This window comes from Cryptomeria japonica, chromosome 2 (assembly GCF_030272615.1).
Source record: "Cryptomeria japonica chromosome 2, Sugi_1.0, whole genome shotgun sequence".
Classification (NCBI taxonomy): domain Eukaryota; kingdom Viridiplantae; phylum Streptophyta; class Pinopsida; order Cupressales; family Cupressaceae; genus Cryptomeria; species Cryptomeria japonica.
The window spans coordinates 660,968,391-660,991,374 of NC_081406.1; the positions used below are offsets into that span (position 1 = coordinate 660,968,391).

General features: G+C 34.3%; 6 protein-coding genes across 6 annotated transcripts; 2 read left to right on the forward strand and 4 right to left on the reverse strand.

Annotated features, from left to right (window-relative positions):
- Window positions 1–8,660: 8,660 nt before the first annotated feature.
- LOC131061592 (short-chain dehydrogenase reductase 2a-like) lies at window positions 8,661–8,990 on the reverse strand. Its single transcript, XM_057995365.2, has one exon. It carries the CDS (start codon window positions 8,988–8,990, stop codon window positions 8,661–8,663), a length of 330 nt encoding a protein of 109 aa, XP_057851348.2.
- A 1,675-nt stretch (window positions 8,991–10,665) lies between these two features.
- Window positions 10,666–11,848, reverse strand: LOC131061375 (short-chain dehydrogenase reductase 2a). The gene is made up of 2 exons (XM_057995024.2): window positions 11,742–11,848; window positions 10,666–11,565 (listed from the first exon to the last, which is right to left on the reverse strand). The coding sequence occupies exons 1-2, from the start codon at window positions 11,771–11,773 to the stop codon at window positions 10,779–10,781; spliced, it is 819 nt and encodes a 272-aa protein (XP_057851007.1). The 5' UTR covers window positions 11,774–11,848; the 3' UTR covers window positions 10,666–10,778.
- A 3,516-nt stretch (window positions 11,849–15,364) lies between these two features.
- On the forward strand, window positions 15,365–16,539 carry LOC131061696 (short-chain dehydrogenase reductase 2a-like). The gene is made up of 2 exons (XM_057995515.2): window positions 15,365–15,438; window positions 15,591–16,539. The coding sequence occupies exons 1-2, from the start codon at window positions 15,407–15,409 to the stop codon at window positions 16,381–16,383; spliced, it is 825 nt and encodes a 274-aa protein (XP_057851498.2). The 5' UTR covers window positions 15,365–15,406; the 3' UTR covers window positions 16,384–16,539.
- Window positions 16,540–16,681: 142 nt separating this feature from the next.
- On the reverse strand, window positions 16,682–17,053 carry LOC131870119 (short-chain dehydrogenase reductase 2a-like). Its single transcript, XM_059215808.1, has one exon. The coding sequence runs from the start codon at window positions 17,051–17,053 to the stop codon at window positions 16,682–16,684; it is 372 nt and encodes a 123-aa protein (XP_059071791.1).
- Window positions 17,054–19,503: 2,450 nt separating this feature from the next.
- Window positions 19,504–20,745, reverse strand: LOC131061397 (short-chain dehydrogenase reductase 2a). Its single transcript, XM_057995041.2, has 2 exons — window positions 20,609–20,745; window positions 19,504–20,431 (listed from the first exon to the last, which is right to left on the reverse strand). The coding sequence occupies exons 1-2, from the start codon at window positions 20,638–20,640 to the stop codon at window positions 19,639–19,641; spliced, it is 825 nt and encodes a 274-aa protein (XP_057851024.2). The 5' UTR covers window positions 20,641–20,745; the 3' UTR covers window positions 19,504–19,638.
- An 893-nt stretch (window positions 20,746–21,638) lies between these two features.
- LOC131061386 (short-chain dehydrogenase reductase 2a-like) lies at window positions 21,639–22,784 on the forward strand. The gene is made up of 2 exons (XM_057995033.2): window positions 21,639–21,718; window positions 21,871–22,784. Exons 1-2 carry the CDS (start codon window positions 21,687–21,689, stop codon window positions 22,667–22,669), a joined length of 831 nt encoding a protein of 276 aa, XP_057851016.1. The 5' UTR covers window positions 21,639–21,686; the 3' UTR covers window positions 22,670–22,784.
- Window positions 22,785–22,984: the final 200 nt, after the last annotated feature.

Below are 22,984 nucleotides of genomic sequence, written 5' to 3' on the forward strand. Positions count from 1 at the left end.
CCAAATTCAAATGTCTTTTTGAACGTGCTAAGAAAATGAATGACTAGTATTAAATATGATAAATTCGAGTGGGTTCTTCGTTAGATTATTTCATGCACGCGGTCAATGTTGGTGTCACGTGTTTGGCCTTATTGAGAAGAAAATAAATAAATGAATCATTTAGGGAAGGTCATTATACTTAATTTTTTATTTTTTTTAAAAAGGAGCTAATTTGGTAGGAAAACATGTTAGAACTCATACAATGTGTTTATATAAATGTGAATGGGGATTGATTTTATCTTGAATCATGTATAGATTTTTATATTGTAGAGGAGAGTTTGGATTGCAAAACAATAATTGAACTATCTTGAATTGTTTGGTCTTGTATTTATATTTTTGAAACTTTAAGCAATGTTTATTTTTGGACGCAGCTATTTTGGTTCCAAAACGACAGTATGGTGTGCATAACACATAAGTTAGTTGCACATTTTACATGATAGATTTTGCAAACAACGGTTGCAATTGACTAACATGTCAATAACACGGTGTGCAATTTGGCGTTTCTGGAGCCAGCCTTTTTTTTTCAAAGCTTTATTTAAAATAACTTAAAATATTAAGTTCATTTAGTGGAAGCGAATGTTTGTGAATTATAGTGCAAGAAGCTTGTTTAACCTTAACCATGTATTAGTAAGTGAATATATGTGAAAATTAACCATAAAAGCCACTTTAATATTTGAATTTGATTTGTAGAAGAATGGTAAAGATAGAATAGAATAACACTACTTATTGAAAATCAGGAGATCTTGAAAGGAAAAATTGAGGAAATGTACAATCGAAGTCAAGAGATGGTCCTAAAAAATGCGGCTTCCCTGAAGGCCATACAAGAGGAGACCAATTGCAAGAAAGCCAAACAAAAGAGACACGCTCTTTCCCCTTCTAGGTCTATGGAGCCCCCTGTGTTCATGGTTAAAAATACTCTTGATTCAGGTACCCCAATTTCTACAGGATTGGCAAGCAAGTAATGCCATCGATCAGTAAGCCATCTCTTTGTGTCTATGGAGATTGGTTGGTTCTGGTGTAGTTCTAGGTTTTTTGTTGGTAGTTTTGTCTCAAGTCCTTTTTGTGTTTAGTGGTCTTTTGTTGTTGTATGTCTTTGGACTCTTTTTGCTAGGTGTGCACTTCTCGTGCGCACTAGGTGGCGCTTTTTAGCGGATATGTTAAGGTACTGGCCTAACCTGCTTTATATTAATCAGAACACTCCTTGTTGAAAAGTCATTGTCAAAAATTTAAACTCACAACTTAAACTTAAAAGCTGAACCTTAAACTCAAAAACCAAAACCTAAAACTTAAAAGTAAAAACCATAACCCTAAAATTGTTGTATTTTGTGGGAAAACAACCCTATTTGATCTTAGTAAAGGTAACTATTAACTTGTTACATGATGGAGTTAGGGCATAGCCTTTGATGCACACTAGTACAAACACAACAATATATGACTAAAAAAACTACTAAAAATTGCATATAAATGACTAATCTTGGTAAGGTGACCATTAGTAGTTTATTGCTAGTCATTTATAACACGACCAAATTTATGACTAACAAATTTTAGTCATTTATTGGTTGTTTTGATTGATCAATTTGGTCATTGATTTAGTCATTAATTTAATCATTGATTGTTGTTGACCAATCATTTATTTAGTTCTTGATTTGGTCATTGATTTAGTCGTTAATTTAGTTATTGATTGTTGTTAATTGGTCATTTATTTAGTCATTAATTGTTGTCAATTGGTAGTATATTTAGTCATTTTAATCATTTTTTTTCCATCAAGTAATCATATATTTAGTCATATTAGGGCACGATGGAATCGAACCACCATCCTCCTCCTTGTAAAGGAGGTGCTCTTCCATTTGAGCTAGCACCCTTTAAAGAATAATTATACCATGTATTCTATGTTAGCCTATAAACATACATTTCTACAAAATACAAAATCAAATATTTGATGACAAAGAATCAATGTTTAAGGACATCACATCACTATCTAAAATATCTACAAGAGAGGATTTCAGTGACCAATGACCAACTCTACACTCAGCTAAAGCTCCACAATCAGCTAAAATATCTACAAGAGAGGATTTCAAAACAACAAGATTGACCTCCCATATCTCCTCTGCTAACTTCTTTGCATAATCAGGGTCATCACACACTAAAATATTATCAAACAAGGATCCTGATTTGACCTGTTGTACAAGAAATAGGAGAACACAGATTGTCAAATGGAATCAATACTCAAAGTCAACTAAGACACTGCAAATAGGCTGAGTTGACAGCTTTAAAAATGAAATACATATACGAACCTGACATAACTCAATTCCAATATATTCCAAATTAGGGTATACATAGAGCTCGAGGTCATCCTTGAATTCTATTCACAATAAGGTTACTACAGTTTAATTCCTCTTCAGGGTTTGATCAAAATGGATCCTCTTGGATAACTGTATTCTTAGCTTTGTGTATTGACAGTGGCCTCATGACCCTTTACTTGTTATTCTTGTACATATATCTCAGACCTTGTAATCTGTTCTTTTTCTGTGACTGAATTCTGCTATTGCGGTGATCTCTATTGCCTTAAGACTGTCACAATTTTGACATAAATTTAAAGGGGATTTGTCACTAAAACTTTCATTTGTGGCACATGATAGCTACAGACCTAAAATCCTGTCAATAGCCTTTGATACCATCTACTTTATCTTTCATGAGGAGTCTACCCTAGGGTTATAACACTATTAAGAGTAAGGGTTTTGGATTGTATATCACCTTATGAATGTCAACTCTGAGTCCTTTTCTCTGCTGACTGTCCCATATTGTTGTATTTTTTGTATCAGCTCTCCTTTGACCATTGCTAGCTTGACAGAGACTCTGTTATTGCCTTACTGTGTACCATCTTCAAAATCTTATGCCTTATTTGACAGTGATATGTCTATGACTGTGATTTGCATTGGCTTCAATTAATGGATTGTCCTGGGTGTAATAAGGCTGCATCTCCATTATTTGTGCTATGAACAACAAATAGATATTATAATAGTGATGCCCCAATTTAGAATGATTCCCCTGTGTTGACTGTCCTACGGACGGTCACTATGTATTAGTCACTTATGATAGTTATTTTCCTTTATGACCTTTGTATCTCTGTTGTACTGGCTTATGTGTACGTACTCTGTCTTCAGTTCATTCTCTGCTGATTATGTGGTTTTTGAATGCACTCTTTTGTGACGGTTGCTACATGACTTTACATCACTGTCCATGAGCTTATTTGAAGATTTCAATGACTGTATGGCCTTTGACCTGCTCATGGGTATACTTTGTGCTTACCTTTGTATGATACTATCTTCTAGGAGATCATTACTGTATTCATCTTTCATCATTAGTAACTGGCGTCATGAAGTTTCTCAAATCTGTAAGGCTGCATTAATGCCCTTTTGCTGATGACTGCTCATGCTGCTACACTGATAGACTGTGGAGCTTGAAGATTTTGCTCTGTGGTGTAAACTCTACCTTCCTTTGTTTGCTTCAGCACTGTCTTAACTCTGATTGATTTCTTTGATGTACTTGTTACCTATTTTTGACTTCCAGGTCAGAAATAGCCTCCTTAGTTATTTCATGACCTTGGTTAGCTTGATTTGTGTATATTAAATGCCAAAGCCTTTTATTTAGTTTGCCAAATAACAAGAGAGAAAATTAATTAAAGCATTTCTTTAATTAATATGACTGAAAAGAAAAAGGTCTCCAAAATCATGTAACCCCACATTGAAAAATTAAAGTCAAAGTTTAAATCAGCAAGAAGGGGAGAACCCTAAGTTTGGCCCGTGATGGTTCATGGCGGCTGAGACTTCTAAGAGTTTCATCAGGAGCCCAAAGAACAGATCCATGCATGGTTCGAGTATTCATCTCCAGTTATAAGAAAAAGGAAGGTGTGGTTCAAAGATATTATCAGCATTCAAGGAGGTAGACAGGCTGTTTCAGAGCAAGTTTAAACATCAAATCTTTCCTCCATTTTGAAAGGATGAAAACACAAAGACTTAGTCATTCATTGTAATAAGGGATTGCAGTTATCTCAAACATGATCATGCAGAAAAGAGGAATGGCAAAATTATGTTATGAAGCAGAGATTCGAACTAAAGTAAGCATTATGACAGCAGATAAGAGCAGTTCCTAGGGGTTGTTCAGCGATATCTAAGGAGATAGCACTCATGAAGGGCATTATGAATCGTTTGGATTGCTTCATCAACCCCATGCAAAAATCATGCACAAAATATCTCCTAATAGGTCTGCCTCTCCTCTTCAAAACCACGTGTTATTATGAGGAATGTTCTTCATCGACATAAAATATTTTTACAATTGATTATTTTCTCTAAATAAATAACTACTAAAACTAAAAATATTTTTATTAAAATTTTGTATAGTTAAAATTATGAATAGTATATACAGCTATCAAACAAATAGATGAGCCTGACTTTGAGTTTTGAAGCTTCTCTTGCTTTCTTGGTGCAGGAGTACACGGATCAACGAGCAATCAGCACCACCAAAAACAATTTGTTTCAAATTTTGATTTTAGTTTGGTCTGACTTCACTCTTATCAGTTTTCCAAAAGTTCATTTCTCTCCATATTGTCGGCTCCAATTTTCTGTTCAAATAGCTGTGATAAGCAAGTTAAATGTGAGCTCTGATTCAAGGCTTAAATTATAAAATATAAATTTTGTCAGATGTTGTAGTTGCAATTACCTTGATAGACATGTATGTAAAATGCGGAAACACAAGCAGAGAAGCTTTGAAACAGCGTATGGACATTCATGGAAGCATAGATAGAGTATGAGGACTGTTTAACAGAATGCCTCAAAGAAATGTTACGCGTGGATTGAAATGATTACAGATATGCACAAAATGAATTTATAGAAAAGGCTTTAGACAAAGAAAATGAATTGGCAGGCCAAATTTCGCAACCGTTTGTTAGCTTCCTCACAGTCTGCATAAACATCAATCGAAGCATAATTGAAACAGTTTTCTGTTTGATTAGCTATGATAAGCAAGTTAAAATTTGAGTTCTGATTCAGGGATTAAATCATACAATATAAATTTGTTAGATGTTGCAGTTGCAATGACCCTGATAGAAATTTATGTAAAATGTGGAAACACAGGCAAAGCAGCTTTGAAACAGGGTATGGACATTCATAGAAGCACAGACATGGCATGAGGACTGTTTAACAGAATGCCTCAAAGAAATGTTGGAATGTGAAGTCTAAATTGGGTTCTCATCTAGTAGTAGTCATATAGCAGTGGTTGAGTCATCATGATCTTCTTAGCTAGTGCGCCATTAGACGCTCGCTGTTAAGCGACACATCTTTAGGCGTTCTGCTTGAGGCACAATTTTTTTTGAGACTTACTATAAATAGAAAGTTTGTTAGGAAACTTAATATAAATATTAATTCCGAAATGTGTTTTACATGTAGTTGTTAGAGTCATACTATATTTAGTAAGTTGTCTTCAAGTAAGAATCTGCAACTTGATTGTTTTAAGCTGCTCAAAGTAATGTTTTGATGTACAATTTTTGAAGATTGTTGTAACTCTCTAATTCCTGAGAATCAATACAAAAGATAATTTGCTTTGCCCATTTTTTTATGATAGATTTTTAGCAAGTTTTTCTACATAAAATCGAAGAAATAATTTCTGCACTTGTTAATTTTCTTAACAAGAAATGTTACCCGTGGATTGCAATGATTGCAAGATATGCACAAAATGAATTTAAAGAAAAGTCTTTAGACAAGAAAATGAATTGGCAGGCCAAATTCCACAACCGTTGATAGCTTCCTTACAGTCTGCATAAACATCAATCAAAGCATAATTGAAACATAATGATTGTAGGAAAGGTTTTGACACCAAGGAGCACAAGACAAATTCATCAAGCCGATTAATCTGTAGACTATTCGCTGGCAAAGAGTTAAGCAATATGATAGAACGGACAAGCCAATGGTAGATTGAGCTCGGCACAGAAGAAGAAAATGGTAGGCTAATTGCAGAAAATAAGAAGACATACGAATTAGTAATGAAAAAAGAGGCGTTGTTGTTGGAAGTGGAGACACTCTGAGAGGGGGGTGAATCAGAGTGTAACAATTTTGATAAGAACTCCTTAAAACTTGACAATTTTGTTTAACAATAAGTACAGATGAATGACAGTGAAAATGTGAGTTGTAAATCTGAACAAATGAGACTTAACATCTTAAAACAACACTGTTATCGAAGCAAGTAAAACAGATCATTCAAAAATAAGAACAGATAAAAAAAACTTGATTTATGCTTTTCAGAAAACAAGATGTTTTTGATTCTTTTACAAAACATAAACCAGCTAAAAGTGTATTGCAAAGATTACATCACATAAATTCAAACAAAGCTGAGTATGAAGTAAAAAGAGCAAAAGACATGAAGTATCAGAGCGTTGACTACTAAGACAAACTGAGACAAGATTGGGCACATAACACCATAATTTTCATGAGTGGAAAACCCTCCTGGGGTAGAAAAACCACTCGGTAAAAGATTCCTTATATTATTTCAAAGAGCACCAACTCAGTACACAAAATTTAGAAGCCATAAAGCCTCAAGGAGCACCAACCCCTCTGTCTTATCCAATATAAAAAAAATCCAACTCAAGCTACAGTCACTGGTAGCTTTATGATTGCACTTAGTTCTGCAGGCACAAAACTATCAATGATTAGAGCGAGTATAATATATCAATCTGTGCAAATGGTTCTCACTAAATAATTTTGCAACAATATTCTTCATGTCTCTGTATAGCAGACAAAGAATGATAACATTCTTTAAAGATTAAACACTATCAGAGAGAAAACTCAATCTCTGAACAACAAAGATAATTCCAACAACTGTAGCCACATGTACTTTGCAACAAAACAGAGTAATAATCTAGAACCCTTGACAATCAAATGTCTGATAATATTTTGTTCTATTGTGTTTTATTTTACACATAACACTCTGTTTTCTTTTTCAAACCTCTCTGTTTTCTCCCTCTTTCACGCTCACGAAAAACTGTGTATTTCAATATGTTCTTTTTAAACTGTTCTCAAAACTGTCTTCAAGAATAACCCTCGTATAGGGTTACCAAACCCTCACTAGGATTTGTTTTGCAAACTGAAAATAACCACTTAACTGTGCAACAGAAAAATCTGAAAGACAATATTATTGTCTCTATTTTGACCTTTTTAAAAAATGAAGTAAATAACGTAAAATTCTTGAATTTCCCAAATCTGAAAAACATGATAGAAAACAACTAAACCCTTTTCATTATTTCCATTTCTCATGGCTGAAACCCCAAATTCGAAATACTAGATTCTTTATGTGCAGTTGAACAAAAATATTACCTGTAATACGCAACCTCATTGATAACTGAAAGAGAAAAACTGACCAGAAAAACATTGAGCTCATTGTTTAGTCCACCCTTGCATCATCCTTCCCGACAAAAGAAACTAACTCGTGCTCCTTTGCTGCAGCGGCTACATTTCTCATGGCGGCTAGGGTTACTAACGGACTTCATTCGAAAAATAAACTTTGTTCAAACAAACAAAACAAAGAGATGCTCCAAAAGCTTTTGATTTATGTCGGTCGCATAAGTGAACAATATATTCCAAGAATATGCTGCTAGTCCGTAAGAGCATTAACCACCATATTAACCAAAGTTATCATTCATTTTAAATGCCAAGTCAACTTTATTCAATGTATCCGTGTCACCAATCTGGCCCGTGAGAAAGACTTTCACAATAAAATATAACCACATGCTTATATCAACGAACTTGCCTTTATAAAAATTAGATTATAAAACATCTCAAGGTATGATACTTAGGCAACAAGACTATTGAGATACACGTCGTATTTGAAAGTGAATATATCCAAGTGTGTGACAACAACTCACCAGGTGTCAAACTAAACCAAGAAAGAATAAACCTGTCCAACAAATCATGTCAGTATTCTTGATTAAGATGCAGATTCCTTTTTGTCATCGAGGACAAATATCAAAGAGCAACAGTTGTGGGGGAAGCATTGACCCCATAATCAGAATTCGGTGGAGGGGTGATTAAAAATTGAAAGGACAAAGGCGAATTGAATAGACATCGATGGAGAAATAGAATATGAAACGTTGGTAACCATAATAGATTATAACATTCAAGGCAGGAGAGGAATAGCAGGATGGAAGGAAACCAAGTAGGGTAGTGAGTGTGGTTGCAGATCAAGAGGGAGAGAGGGTGCGCAATATAGAAGTGACCCAATAGGAACATTGTGCAGGGGTGTGTGTAATGGAAAAAGAGGAGGTTTGCAGAGTATGAAGTCTGAATGCGTAGTGAGGGATTGACGCCGTTGAAAGGCAATATTTGTATAAGATGTGTTGCAGATTTTAATATTTGCGTTTGGTTGGAAATTAAATTTTATTTCTTGTTGAGATCTATCGTTCTATTTGTTTCTTTGTGGATTCAAGTAGCAGAGGGAGTTCTTCCTCTTGAATCATTTCTATTGCTTTTTCAAGAAAAAGAAGACCGTAGGTCTTTCAATTTTTTGAATTTTATTAAAAAACTTAGTTATCAAAATGAAATGTCATCACTGATAGAGACCCAAGTCATGGTTTACTACTGTGTTCCCCCATCTACCAATATATGGCCACTTACAAACTTTAATTCCTCACTGGCCAAATACATTGCAGCCTCTGCAATATCTTGTGTCTTAAGAATATGGTTCTTTAAATTGGCCGTCTTGTTACAAAATGCCTCCCAATTGGCCTTGAGCTCTTCTGGATTCATGGGATTTGATTTTCTAAAGAATTGTAAAGTAATATCAATGGTTAAGGGACTTGGAGAAACACAATTCACTCTGATACCATATCGTCCCATCTCAGTCCCTGCTTGTTTGGTGAGGCCTATGACTGCATGCTTATAAGCTGTGTATGCATTAGGACTCATTCCACCAAGTATTACAAAATAAAAATCATTTATGCTTCTAGTCTTTTAATCTACAAGGAAAATTGACTATATGAAAGAAGTCTTTACCAAAATATAGCTTATTGACTTGTCTTATTATCTATATTGGCTTGTCTACCATTGATTTTAGGTGAACGAGGGCATCTTTAACTTCATTTTCACCAAAAGCTTTATAAATGATCTCGAAATTGGATTTTTAAGGTGGACCTTTAAATATGGCTGGGATATCAATTGGGTCTATGTAGTATAAAAAATTTGTTGGTTCTAAAGTCACTTTCTCCATCGCAGCAACATATTCAATAATATGACTTAATTGGTTTTAGAGTATCATCATATTAAACTTTAAAAATATTTAAAGGGCTTAGGATCACTTGCAATGGTAATTTCTATGTTTGAATATATAAATTTAATATATTGGTAGGTGGTCGAAGGGGTGGCTTGCGTAACATGAATCCATGGTCTACCAAGAACAATGTTGTATGGGAGTTAAAGATCAATAACCTATAGTAAATTTTGTTGTGTGATAGGCCCAAACATGATAGGAAGCTAGATAGGACCTATTAGTTGGTGCTCTATGTTATCATATGCATTTATAGGAATGGGTTTGGATCCAGTAATTCTTCAAAAAAATTAAGATGCTTGAACAGTATCAAAGTGGATATAAATATCCAATGCCAATCTATTATCTCTAATTACCCATTGTACTCTATATTGGGTAACAATAGCCTCAATATATAAAGGGAGATTGTGGGATGGATCAATAGGTGGGATGACATTTTGGTAAAAGGTAATTTGATTCCATGGATAGAGGTGACAATAAGAAATTGGAATTTAGATGGATGAATATTGTTGGGCACTCTTGACTCTTGAAGGAATTTGTAAAAGATGTCCTTATGAGTAGTTGACATCTTGAGAAGGATAGAAATTTGGGTGAGATTTTTCTTAAACTACTCAATAAGGCTATATTTTCTTATAGGAGTAGTTGTAGAAGGTCCAAAATGATTTCGGTATGCCTAATTTTAATTGTGCAATCTATGGGTTTTTTTTTTATTTCAATAAAGTTTTTATCATAGTCAATATGGCCAATAATGAAATTGTAAAAATGAGAGGATTTATTATAGTTTATATTTTTAGTTGGGTTTTTTTGGCTTTAATTGGATTTGTTTGATCATGTTTTTGAAAAGGATCTTGATATTGGATGTAGCTACATTCTCATCAACTTTGGCCTCACCTTTGTCAATAGATTCTTCTACAAAGTTATTTAGTTGTATGCATCAAAACTTCAAGTATCACCTTACCAACATTTAAAATATCCTTATAACTAGGTTATGAATTAAGCCTTAATCATTTATTTAAAATAATATACATGAATTTACATTTTGAAATGAGATACGCTATAATTACAAAGTTAGGTATTCTTTTTTGTAATCAAGATTGAAAAATATTTGGTAATTGTCCATCTTTTAAAATGCAATAATTGAATGATTTTAGTGGCTCTATGTTCACTTTTCTTAATTAAAATATTGCTTTCCCTAAACAATTACCATCAAAATTAAAATTATTTTTATTAAATTTTGTATAGTTAAAATTGTGAATTATACAAGAAATTTCTTTCAAATAGAGCTATCAAACAATTAGATGAGCCTGACATGAGTCTTCAACCTTCTCTTGCTTTCTCAATATTGATAGATCCCTAATTTAAAAAAGTCGAAAAATTCTGGGTCTTTCAATTTTATTAAAAAAAAACTTATTTATCAAAATGAAATGCTATCACTGATAGAGACCCAAATCATGGTTTACTACTGTGTTCCCTCCATCTACCACAAGATTATGGCCACTTACAAACTTGGATTCCTCACTGGCCAGATACAAAGCAGCCTCTGCAATATCCTGTGCCCTAAGAGTATGGTCCTTTAAATTGGCTATCTTGTTACAAAATGCCTCCCAGTTGGCCCTGAGATCTTCTGGACTCATGGGATTATCCTTTCCGAAGATTCGTAACACAATATCTGTAGCTAGGGGACCTGGAGAAACACAATTCACTCTGATACCATATCTCCCCATCTCAGCTGCACCTTGTTTAGTGAGGCCTATGACTGCATGCTTAGAAGATGTGTATGCATAAGGACCCATTCCACCCACTATTCCTGCCATACTCGCTGTAGAAATTATGCACCCATTTTTCCTTGGAACCATAACACGCGCTGCATGCTTAATTCCATGCATTACTCCCTTTATGTTTACATTCACCACACGCTCAAACTCTTCCATGTTATTCTCCATTGCCTTACGATTCTCCTTATCAGCGACTCCTGCATTATTAAACATAATGTCCAGTTTACCATGTTTTTCCATGGCCAAATCCACAGCTGCACTCACATCTTCTTCTCTGCTCACATCACAATGGGTGTATGTGACATCTGGGGAAAAGGATTGACCAGCCCTTTTGCTAATGTCAGCGACAATGACTTTGGCTCCATGTTTTGTAAACAGCCCAGCTGCGGCTTCTCCGATTCCCGATGCCCCACCTGTGATTATCGCAACCTTCCCTTCTAATCTGCATATAATAAGATCAGTTATAACGTAGCATATAAGATTATTGTAACCTTTCCTACAAAAACCAGACAAGAGTGTAACAACTGAAGAAAAAAGTAATGGCATGGATTGCCATAACCAATATGAAACATGCAATCTAATTTATGCATAAATCAAAGACCTGAGAAAAACACATACCTTCTGCTTAGATTAGCTGCTATCGTTGCCATGGCGATCTTTGGTTGCAAAATTTTCTCAACACAAAAGGTTTAGAGGTTGAAATGTGATTCACAGATGAGAGAAAATTTATCTTTATAAATACATTCCAGAAGGGCTTTCAACTATTTTTGTTGGTCAAATATTTCACGTTTGTAATAGTCTGGACTCTGGAACGTGCTTGGAAAATCGATGGGCTTCATCATTGAGAGTAAGATATTGACGAGTCAAATGTGTTAATTGGTCTTGGAACGTGCTATGAGAATCGTTGAACTTCAGCCTTTAGAGGAAAAGATTCCAAAGTCAGATGAAAACAAATACATATTTCACAATCTTAGGTAGTTGCAATTATTCACACATTCTAATATTGAATAGCTTTTATTCAAACATTCTAATCTTAAAATAGCTATTATTCAAACATTCTAATATTGAATACAATAAAGTCAAGCTGTTTTTTGTTAGATTATTTCATTCCTTAGATAATATTCTGATGACTATCCGGCAGTTGTCTTTTCAATTGCCTTTCTACACTTCTTTTCTATTTCGCATCAAATCTTCACAAATCATAGAGCTGTTGAATAATCAAATATCCTCTTAAAATTTAAAATTTCAACCAATATTTCCTTCAAATGCTGCAAAATTCTTAATGGATAGAGGTGGCAATTGATTGAGATCAATTATGGTTGCTGGTAAATGAATATTTTCTTGTATAATTGATTTTTTTTATATTAATGTTTATATTATTTTATTGTATTAAATGGACTTTCAAAAATAAGTTAAAAAAGACTTAACATTCAAAGGGTTATCAAATCTTCCATCCGAGTCCAAAGAGGATTGATTACAATATGACTTTGTTCTATGTCTATATGGATTTATTATACATGTATTTTTGTATTACGAAAATGTAACGTTGTATTCTCATAGACATATAATATGATTTTACTAGCATATAATATTGTATGCCTATATAATTTGTTAATGTAAGTTTATTTTACCAATGTTTTTTATGATTTAAAAAATGATTATTAGATGATACACATTGAGTTTCTTTTTGCTTTCTAAATTTCAAGCTAAATAATCAACTGCAAGGAGAATTATATTGAAAAGATATTTATATGTGTATCATTAATGAGTTTCTATAATATTTTACGTTCATATTGAGTGCTTTCTTCATTTCAATTAGATCAACCCATAAAATTAGACTTGTGTCATTTTAAACTTATGAATAAAACACATAGTCAAGTCTTATAAACCATGTTCATCCCTATAGAACTATAAAGATACTTATAATTGTCTAGAGAAATAAATGAACTTATTATTTTCCTTAAGATCAAGTTATCTATGGATCCAACTAGAAATGACCTTAATATGTGAATCTCAAGAACGTCTAGTGATGAATCTAATGGAGCATGAGAATGGAAGATTGGTCCAACCATTATGATTTTGGGATGACTTGAGGGAGTTGTGGAGGGTAATGGAGAGTCTAAATCAGATTCCAATGAAGGTGTTGTTATGGAGGGATGGGCTTTTGTACTAGTTGCTAAAGACAAGGGTAGTTGACTCTCTTTTCTTGGTGGGCCTTCCTTTGTGAAGCAATGGATGCATTCTTTGTCTTGTTGGAGCTTTCTTTGCAGCTAGTCACGTGCATGGATTTTGCTACAAGTTTCCCTTTTGGCATCTTTGGCCTTGTGGTTGTGTCTATTGAGGAGTTTGGCTTTGTGGTTGCTGAGAGCAAAGTCTTTTTTGGAGGCTTCTACTTTTTGTTTTTTTTAGCTCTTTCCTTAGTGGAGGTTGTTGTTTTTGTGGAGTTGGTTCTTTACATCTCTTTTTTGTTATGGGTTTCTCTTTTTCATTGGAGGCTACATTTGATGGGGTTGATGTTGGTGCTCATCGTGAAGGGGAAAATGCCCTCCCCTATTTCTAGCCCATTCTCTCTATCTATAGAATGCAATGTATCTTGAAGATTTGTTTGTTGATTATAAATATTTGGAGCCACTCTTTTCCATTCTATAAAATCCTCTTCTTGGACATGGTGTTTTTCTCTTGTTTATTTTACTAACAATATTGATGCTCAAAACTTTATTACCTTTAGATATCAAAGTTACAATTAATATTATTTCATCTTCTCCTCATTACTCTTCAAATGGTGCCATGCAATTATTTACACATTCTGAAGGCGTTTCTCTCCCCTCTTGTCCTAAGTATTCAAATTTCAGATTTGGATGATAAATATTCTTGAATAGTTGTTCAAAGGAGGAAGAAAGGTCTTCCTAAGTTGGATTTTATCTCTCATATGCCAAGACTTTAGATGTAGAGTTATGTAGATCTAGATCATACACTATTTTGACTTGATATCTTGTTTCTTTCTTGGGTGCTTGTTCAATTTTATTTGTATTTTTGTTCTTCTTCTACTGTAACAAGGTTGGGGCTCTACCAAAAACCCCACTTATCTTTAATAAAAACATGTCTTTGAGTCTAAGGGTTAAGTTGGTTAACATAGTATAAACACACTACCTCTAGAATCTTACATTTATCAATTGTCAATAAAATAAAATTCAAGTACTTATTTATCAAGTGTCACTTGATTAATCTAGTAATAATATACTAGGTGACTACTACTCATTTGATGATAACACTTTGTCTTGATCTTTGTGTTACTTGAGCATCATGATAAACCTCATTACACTAAGTACCACTTCATAAATGTCACTTACACAACCTTCTCTTCTTACGAACCCCCCATTGTGTTTATAATGGTTGTAATGTAGCCCCCGTCAAATACTATACCCCAAACCCATCATGAAATAGGTTAATAAGTCCTCTTTACTAAGGTCAAATAGGTTATTTTTGACATAATACAATAGTTTTAAGGTTATGGTTTAGCTTTTAAGTTTAAGTTGCGAGTTTAAAGTTTTGACAATGACTTTTAAACCAATAGTATTGTTTTATTCTATCTTTAACACTCTAATTTAAAAATAGAAAATACAAATCAAATTCAAATTGTAAATTAGCTTTTATAATTAATTTTTACCTATATTCACTTTACTCATACATAGTTAAGGTTATATAAACTTCTTGCATTATAATGCAAAAAAAATTACTTCCATTGAATCCTTATTATTTTAGTTTTTCCAATATTTTTTAAATATTGTTCAAAAATCTTTTTAAAAATAAAAAACATAAGGATAATGACCTTCCCTAAATGATTAATTTACTTATTTCCTAGGAAGCCATCTCTAGAAACACATTCATGTAGCACATGTTACACCATGTTAGATTGTGACGTCACATTTGAATTTGGAATCTCTTCTTCTCAACGCTGAAGTTCAACGATATTCGTAGCACGTTCAAGAGACTTTTGACTTTTCAACGGTGAACTTAATCGATTTCCCACTAGTTTAGACTTTAGACTTTTTAACGGTGAGCATCATCGATTTCCCACTAGTTTAGACTTTTGACTTTTCAACGGTGAAGCGAATCGATTTTCCACGCACGTTCGAGAGTATTACAAACGTGATATTTGTCCCCAAAAAAATAGTTGAAAGCCCTTCCAGAATGTATTTATAAAGACAAGTTTTCTCTTTCTTTGTATCACATTTCAACCTCTAAACATTTTGTGTTGAGCTATTTCGAAACCAAAGATTGCCATGGCAACGATAGCAGCTAATTTAAGCAGAAGGTATTTTTTCCAGCCATTCTGCATAAACTAGATTGCATGTTTCATATTCTGTCATTACTGTTTTCTTCAGTTGTTGTACTCTTGTCTGGTTTTTATAGGAAAGGTTGCAATAATCTTATATGATAAGTTATAACTGATGTTATTATGTGCAGATTAGAAGGAAAGGTTGCGATAATCACAGGTGGGGCATCAGGAATCGGAGAAGCCGCAGCTGGGCTGTTTACAAAACATGGAGCCAAAGTCATTGTAGCTGACATTAGCAAAAGGGTTGGTCAATCCTTTTCCCCAGATGTCACATACACCCATTGTGATGTGAGCAGAGAAGAAGATGTGATTGCAGCTGTGGATTTGGCCATGGAAAAACATGGTAAGCTGGACATTATGTTTAATAATGCAGGAGTCGCTGATAAGGAGAATCGTAAGGCGATGGAGTATGACATGGAAGAGTTTGAGCGTGTGGTGAATGTAAACATAAAAGGAGTAATGCATGGAATTAAGCATGCAGCGCGCGTAATGGTGCCAAGGAAAAATGGGTGCATAATTTCTACAGCGAGTATGGCAGGAATAGTGGGTGGAATGGGTCCTTATGCATACACATCTTCAAAGCATGCAGTCATAGGCCTCACCAAACAAGGAGCGGCTGAGATGGGGAGATATGGTATCAGAGTGAATTGTGTTTCTCCAGGTCCCCTAGCCACAGATATTGTGTTACGAGTCTTCGGAAAGTCTATTCCCATGAGTCTCAGTCCAGAAGAGCTCAAGGCCAATTGGGAGGCATTTTGTAACAAGATAGCCAATTTAAAGGACCATACTCTTAGAGCACAGGATATTGCAGAGGCTGCCTTGTATTTGGCCAGTGAGGAATCCAAGTTTGTAAGTGGCCATAATATTGTGGTAGATGGAGGGAACACAGTAGTAAACCATGATTTGGGTATCTATCAGTGATACCATTTCATTTTGATAAATAAGTTTCATATTCTTTTGGAATAAAATTCAAAAAATTGAAAGACATACGGTCTTCTATTTTTTGAGAATTAGGGGTTAATTAATATTGGTAAATAACTAATTACAAGGAGAATATTTTGAAGAGATATTTATATATGTACTGTTTGTGGTTTCAAGTAGTGGAGGGAGTTCCCTTCTCTTTGAATCATTTCTATAGCTTTTTCGAGAAAAAGAAGACCTTAGGTCTTTCAATTTTTTGAATTTTATTAAAAAAGTTAGTTATCAAAATGAAATGTTATCACTGATACAGACCCAAGTCATGGTTTACTATTGTGTCCCCTCCATTGACCACAATATTATGGCCACTTACAAACTTTGATTCCTCATTGGCCAAATACAATGCAGCCTCTGCAATATCTTGTGTTTTAAGATTATGGTTCTTTAAATTGGCTGTCTTGTTATAAAATGCCTCCCAATTGGCCTTGAGCTCTTCTGGATTCATGGGATTAGATTTTCTAGATTTTCTAAAGAATAGAGAAGTAATATCAGTGGCTAAAGAACTTGGAGAAACACAATTCACTCTGATACCATATCGTCCCATCTCAGTCGCTCCTTGTTTGGTGAGGCCTATGATTGCATGCTTAGAAGCTGTGTATGCATAAGGACTCATTCCACCGAGTATTACAAAATAAAAATAATTTATGCTTCTAGTCTTTTCATCTACAAGGAAAATTGACTATATGAAAGAAGTCTTTCCAAAAATATGGCTAACTGACTTGTCGTCTTATCCATATTGGCTTGTCTAATGACAACATCTTTAATCTCATAAATTTACTAAGGTGGTAGACTATAATTCCATTACAAAGATTTATAGTAGGAAGATCATTGTAGGTGACATGAAAGGATCATATTTCAATATTGAAACAAGATTCATTATTGAAACAAGTTTCATTATTGAAACAAGTTTCATTAGGAAGTAATGAAAGTATAAATACTTCCCTGCTGAACACAAGAGGATTTGTATCAAATTCTTTTATTTTCTTGTATATATATAGTTTTTGTGATTTCTTGTTCATAAAGGCTTAGTCCTTTTCTTTGTGTCTCATGGTCTTACACAATTAATTTTCTTTAGGATAGTATTTATGTTGAAATAGATGAATAATTTATTATTTACAGAATAAAAATAATTTATGTTTCTAGTCTTTTCATCTATAAGAAAAAATGAACTATATGAAAGAAGTCTTCCCCAAAATATGGCTTATTGACTTGTCTTCTTATCTATATTGTCTTGTCTCCCATAAATTTTAGATGAAAGAAGGTAACTTTTCTTTAAAAATGCATCGTTAACTTATTTTTTCCAAAACCTTTATCAATGATCTTGAAATTGGATTTTCAAGGTGGGCCTTTAAAAATGTCTAGGATATTGATTGGGTCTATGTAGTATGAAGACTTTATTGGATCTAAAGTCACTTTCTTCATTGTAGCAACATCTTCAATAATATGACTTAAATTGGTTTTAGAATATCACCTTACTTAAATTTAAAAATATTCAAAGGGCTCAGGATCAGTTGGAATGGTAATTTATATGCTTGAATATATAAATTTGATCTATTGGTAGAAGGTGGAAGGAGTGGTTTGTGTAACATTAATTCATGGTCTACTAAGAAGAATGTTGTATGGGAGATAAAGATCAACAACATATAGTAAATTTTGTTCTGTAATAGGCCCAAACATAATAAGAAGCTAGATAGTACCTACTAGTTGGTGTTCTATGTTATCATATGAATTTATTGTAATGGGGTTTGGATCTAGTGATGCTTCAAAAAATTCAAGATGCTTCAGCAGTGTCAAAGTGTAAATATATAATCCCAATCTATTTTCTAATTACCCATTGCACTCTATAGTGGGTAACAACAACCTCAATATACAAAGGGAGATTGTGAGATGGATCAATAGGTAGGATGACATTTTAGTAAAAGGTAATTTGATTCTATGGATATAGTTGACCAATAATAGATTGGAGTTTAGATTGATGAATATTGTTGGCGAGTTTTGACTCTTGAAGGAGTTCGTAAAATATGTCCTCATGAGAAGTTGACATCTCGAAGAGGGTAGAAACTTGGGCAAGAGTTTTCTCAAGCTACTCAATAAGGTTATATTTTCTTGTAGGAGTAGTTGTAGAAGTCCTTAGGAAATGATTTTGGTATGCCTACTTTTAATTGTGCAATCTATGGGTTTGATTGTGATGGTTTCAATAAGGTTATCAACTTAGTCAATATGACCAATAATGAAACCGTAAAAATGAGAGGATTTATTATAGTTCATATTTTTAGTTTGGGTTTTTTTGGCCTTGAATTGGATTTGTTTGATCATAACTTAGAAAAGGATCTAGGTATTTGATGTAGCTACACTTTCATCAACTTTGACTTGTTCACTCTGTTGGGGTGTGGAGGGAGATTATAGTTGAGCAGTGAAGGATGGACAAGAGTTTCTCTCCTAGCCTAACAAATAGATCCATCCAGGAGTCAATGTTCCCTGCCAGTTCAATGAGAAAGCAGTTTGTCCATCCGAGTGAGCTACGACCAGCCTTCAATGGGGCCAGCCGGTTGGCCAGCCAGTTCTTTCTATATAGATAGTTCCCGAGGAAAGATCTTCTCTAGTTGAAGGGACCTTTCTTTCTAGTTGACCGAGTGCCTCACCTCTATCAATAGATTCTTCTACAAAGTTATTTAGTTGCATGCATCCAAATTTTGAGTATCACCTTGCCAACATTTAAAATATCCTTATAGCCTAGTTATGAATTTAAGTCTTAATCATTTAATTAAATTAATGTACATGAATTTACATTTTAGAATGAGATATGCTATAATTACGAAGTTAAGTATTCTTCTTTGCAATCAAAATTAAAGAATATTTGATTATTGTCAATCTTTTAAAATACAATAACTGAATAATTTTAATGGTTCTATATTCACTTTTGTTAATTAAAATATTACTTTCCCTAAATAATTACCATAAAAATAAAAATTATTTTTATTAAAATTTTGTATAATTAAAATTGTGAATTATACAAGAAATTTCTTTCAAATAGAGCTATCAAACAAATAGATGAGCCTGACATAGAGTCTTCAACCTTCTCTTGCTTTCTCGAGCTATTTTATTTCTCAATATTGATAGATCCCTATTTTCAAAAATAAAAATCCTGGGTCTTTCAATTTTATTAGAAAAAAACTTATTTATCAAAATGAATTGCTATCACTGATAGAGACCCAAATCATGGTTTACTACTGTCTTCCCTCCATCTACCACAACATTATGGCCACTTACGAACTTGGATTCCTCACTGGCCAGATACAAAGCAGCCTCTGCAATATCCTGTGCCCTAAGAGTATGGTCCTTTAAATTGGCTATCTTGTTACAAAATGCCTCCCAATTGGCCTTGAGCTCTTCTGGACTCAGACTCATGGGAAAAGACTTTTCGAAGACTCGTAACACAATATCTGTGGCTAGGGGACTTGGGGAAACACAATTCACTCTGATACCATATCTCCCCATCTCAGCCGCTCCTTGTTTGGTGAGGCCTATGACTGCATGCTTAGAAGATGTGTATGCATAAGAACCCATTCCACCCACTATTCCTGCTATACTCGCTGTTGAAATTATGCACCCATTTTTCCTTGGGACCATTACGCGCGCTGCATGCTTAATTCCATGCATTACTCCCTTTATGTTTACATTCACCACACGCTCAAACTCTTCCATGTTATTCTCCATTGCCTTACGATTCTCCTTATCAGCGACTCCTGCATTATTAAACATAATATCCAGTTTTCCATGTTTTTCCATGGCCAAATCCACAGCTGCACTCACATCTTCTTCTCTGCTCACATCACAATGGGTGTATGTGACATCTGGGGAAAAGGATTGACCAGCCTTTTTAGTAATGTCAGCCACGATCACTTTGGCTCCATGTTTTGTAAACAGCCCAGCTGCGGCTTCTCCGATTCCTGATGCCCCACCTGTGATTATCGCAACCTTTCCTTCTAATCTGCATATAATAACATCAGTTATAACGTATCATATAAGATTTTTGTAACCTTCCCTATAAAAACCAGACAAGAGTATAACAACTGAAGAAAAAAGGTAATGGCATGGATTGCCATAACCAATATGAAACATGCAATCTAATTTATGCATAAATCAAAGACCTAGGAAAAACACATACCTTCTGCTTAGATTAGCTGCAATCGTTGCCATGGCGATCTTTGGTTGCAAAATAGCTCAACACAAAAGATTTAGAGGTTGAAATGTGATTCAAAGATGAGAGAAAATTTATCTTTATAAATACATTCCAGAAGGGCTTTCAACTATTTTTGTTGGTCAAATATATCACGTTTGTAATAGTCTGGAACGTCCTTGGAAAATCAATGAGCTTCATCATTGAGAGTAAGATATTGAGGAGTCAAATGTGTTAATTAGTCTTGGAACGTGCTATGAGAATCGTTGAACTTCTGACTTTAGAGTCAGATTCCAAAGTCAGATGAAAACAAATACATATGTCACAATCTTAGGTAGTTGCAATTATTGACAAAATTTTATTGTTTTCTAAATTTCAAGATAAATAACGAACTACAAGGAGAATTATATTGAAGACATATTTATATGTGTATCATTGACGAGTTTCTATAATATTTTACGTTCATATTGAGTGTTTTCTTCATTTCAATTAGATCAACCCATAAAATTTGACTCGTGTCATTTTAAACTGATGAAAAAACTTATTAATAAAACATATAATCAAGTCTCATAAACCATGTTCATCCCTAAAGAACTATAAAGATACTTATAATTGTCTAGAGAAATAAATGAAATTATTTTCCTTAAGATCAAGTTATCTATAGATCCAACTTATTATTTTCGCCGGGATATTCACTGGCCATGTTACACCATGTTAGATAGTGACGTCACACATGTTGGATTGTGACGTCACATTTGAATTTGGAATCTCTTCCTCCCAAGGCTGAAGTTAACGATTTTCGTAGCACGTTCAAGAGACTTTTGACTTTTCAACGATGAACAGCTTCGATTTCCCACTAATTTAGACTTTTGACTTTTCAACGGTGGAGCGCTCGATTTTCCACGCACGTTCGAGAGTATTACAAACGTGATATTTGTCTTACATTAAAAAATAGTTGAAAGCCCTTCTGGAGTGGATTTATAAAGACAAGTTTTCTCTTTCTTTGTATCACATTTCAGCTCGTCTAAATCTTTTGTGTTGAGCTATTTTGCAACCAAAGATCGCAATGGCAACGATAGCAGCTAATCTAAGCAGAAGGTATTTTTTCCAACCATTCTGCATAAATTAGATTGCATGTTTCATATTCTGTCATTACTTTTTTATTCAGTTGTTATACTCTTGTCTGGTTTTGATAGGAAAGGTTGCAATAATCTTATATGATAAGTTATAACTGATGTTATTATGTGCAGATTAGAAGGAAAGGTTGCCATAATCACAGGTGGGGCATCAGGAATAGGAGAAGCCGCAGCTGGGCTGTTTACAAAACATGGAGCCAAAGTCATTGTCGCTGACATTACTAAAAAGGCTGGTCTTGGTCAATCCTTCTCCCCAGATGTCACATACACCCATTGTGATGTCAGCAGAGAAGAAGATGTGAGTGCAGTTGTGGATTTGGCCATGGAGAAACATGGTAAACTGGACATTATGTTTAATAATGCAGGAGTCGCTGATAAGGAGAATCGTAAGGCAATGGAGTATGACATGGAAGAGTTTCAGCGTGTGGTAAATGTAAACATAAAAGGAGTAATGCATGGAATTAAGCATGCAGCACGTGTTATGGTGCCAAGGAAAAATGGATGCATAATTTCTACAGCGAGTATGGCAGGAATAGTGGGTGGAATGGGTCCTTATGCATACACAGCTTCTAAGCATGCAGTCATAGGCCTCACCAAACAAGGAGCAGCTGAGATGGGGAGATATGGTATCAGAGTGAATTGTGTTTCCCCAGGTCCCCTAGCCACAGATATTGTGTTACGATTCTTCGGAAACTCTTTTCCCATGAGTCTCAGTCCAGAAGAGCTCAAGGCCAATTGGGAGGCATTTTGTAACAAGATAGCCAATTTAAAGGACCATACTCTTAGGGCACAGGATATTGCGGAGGCTGCTTTGTATCTGGCCAGTGAGGAATCCAAGTTTGTGAGTGGCCATAATGTTGTGGTAGATGGAGGGAACACAGTAGTAAACCATGATTTGGGTCTGTATCAGTGATAGCATTTCATTTTGATAAATAAGTTTCTTATTCTTTTGGAATAAAATTCTAAAAAATTGAAAGATCTACCGTCTTCTGCTTTTTGAGAAGTAGGGGTTAATTAATATTGGTAAATAACTAATTACAAGGAGAATAATTTGAAGAGATTTATATATGTACTGTCGATGAATTTCTAAATTAAAATATTTTTCTTTCATATTGATTGCTTTCTTTACTTTAATTAGATTAACTCATAACGTTAGGCCCATGTCATTTTAAGGTGTTGAAACCTATGGATAGGGAACATAGTCAAGTCTCATAAGCCATGTTCATCC

Bases quoted from the DNA above. Each gene is read 5' to 3' on its own strand.
- LOC131061696 (XM_057995515.2), top strand. From the start codon at position 15,407: ATGGCAACGATAGCAGCTAATTTAAGCAGAAG. The intron at 15,439-15,590 runs GTATTTTTTCCA...TATTATGTGCAG, and splicing joins GCAGCTAATTTAAGCAGAAG to ATTAGAAGGAAAGGTTGCGA.
- LOC131061397 (XM_057995041.2), bottom strand. From the start codon at position 20,640: ATGGCAACGATTGCAGCTAATCTAAGCAGAAG. The intron at 20,432-20,608 runs GTATGTGTTTTT...TATTATATGCAG, and splicing joins GCAGCTAATCTAAGCAGAAG to ATTAGAAGGAAAGGTTGCGA.
- LOC131061386 (XM_057995033.2), top strand. From the start codon at position 21,687: ATGGCAACGATAGCAGCTAATCTAAGCAGAAG. The intron at 21,719-21,870 runs GTATTTTTTCCA...TATTATGTGCAG, and splicing joins GCAGCTAATCTAAGCAGAAG to ATTAGAAGGAAAGGTTGCCA.
- LOC131061375 (XM_057995024.2), bottom strand. From the start codon at position 11,773: ATGGCAACGATAGCAGCTAATCTAAGCAGAAG. The intron at 11,566-11,741 runs GTATGTGTTTTT...TATTATATGCAG, and splicing joins GCAGCTAATCTAAGCAGAAG to ATTAGAAGGGAAGGTTGCGA.
- LOC131870119 (XM_059215808.1), bottom strand. From the start codon at position 17,053: ATGAGTCCTTATGCATACACAGCTTCTAAGCATGCAATCATAGGCCTC.
- LOC131061592 (XM_057995365.2), bottom strand. From the start codon at position 8,990: ATGAGTCCTAATGCATACACAGCTTATAAGCATGCAGTCATAGGCCTC.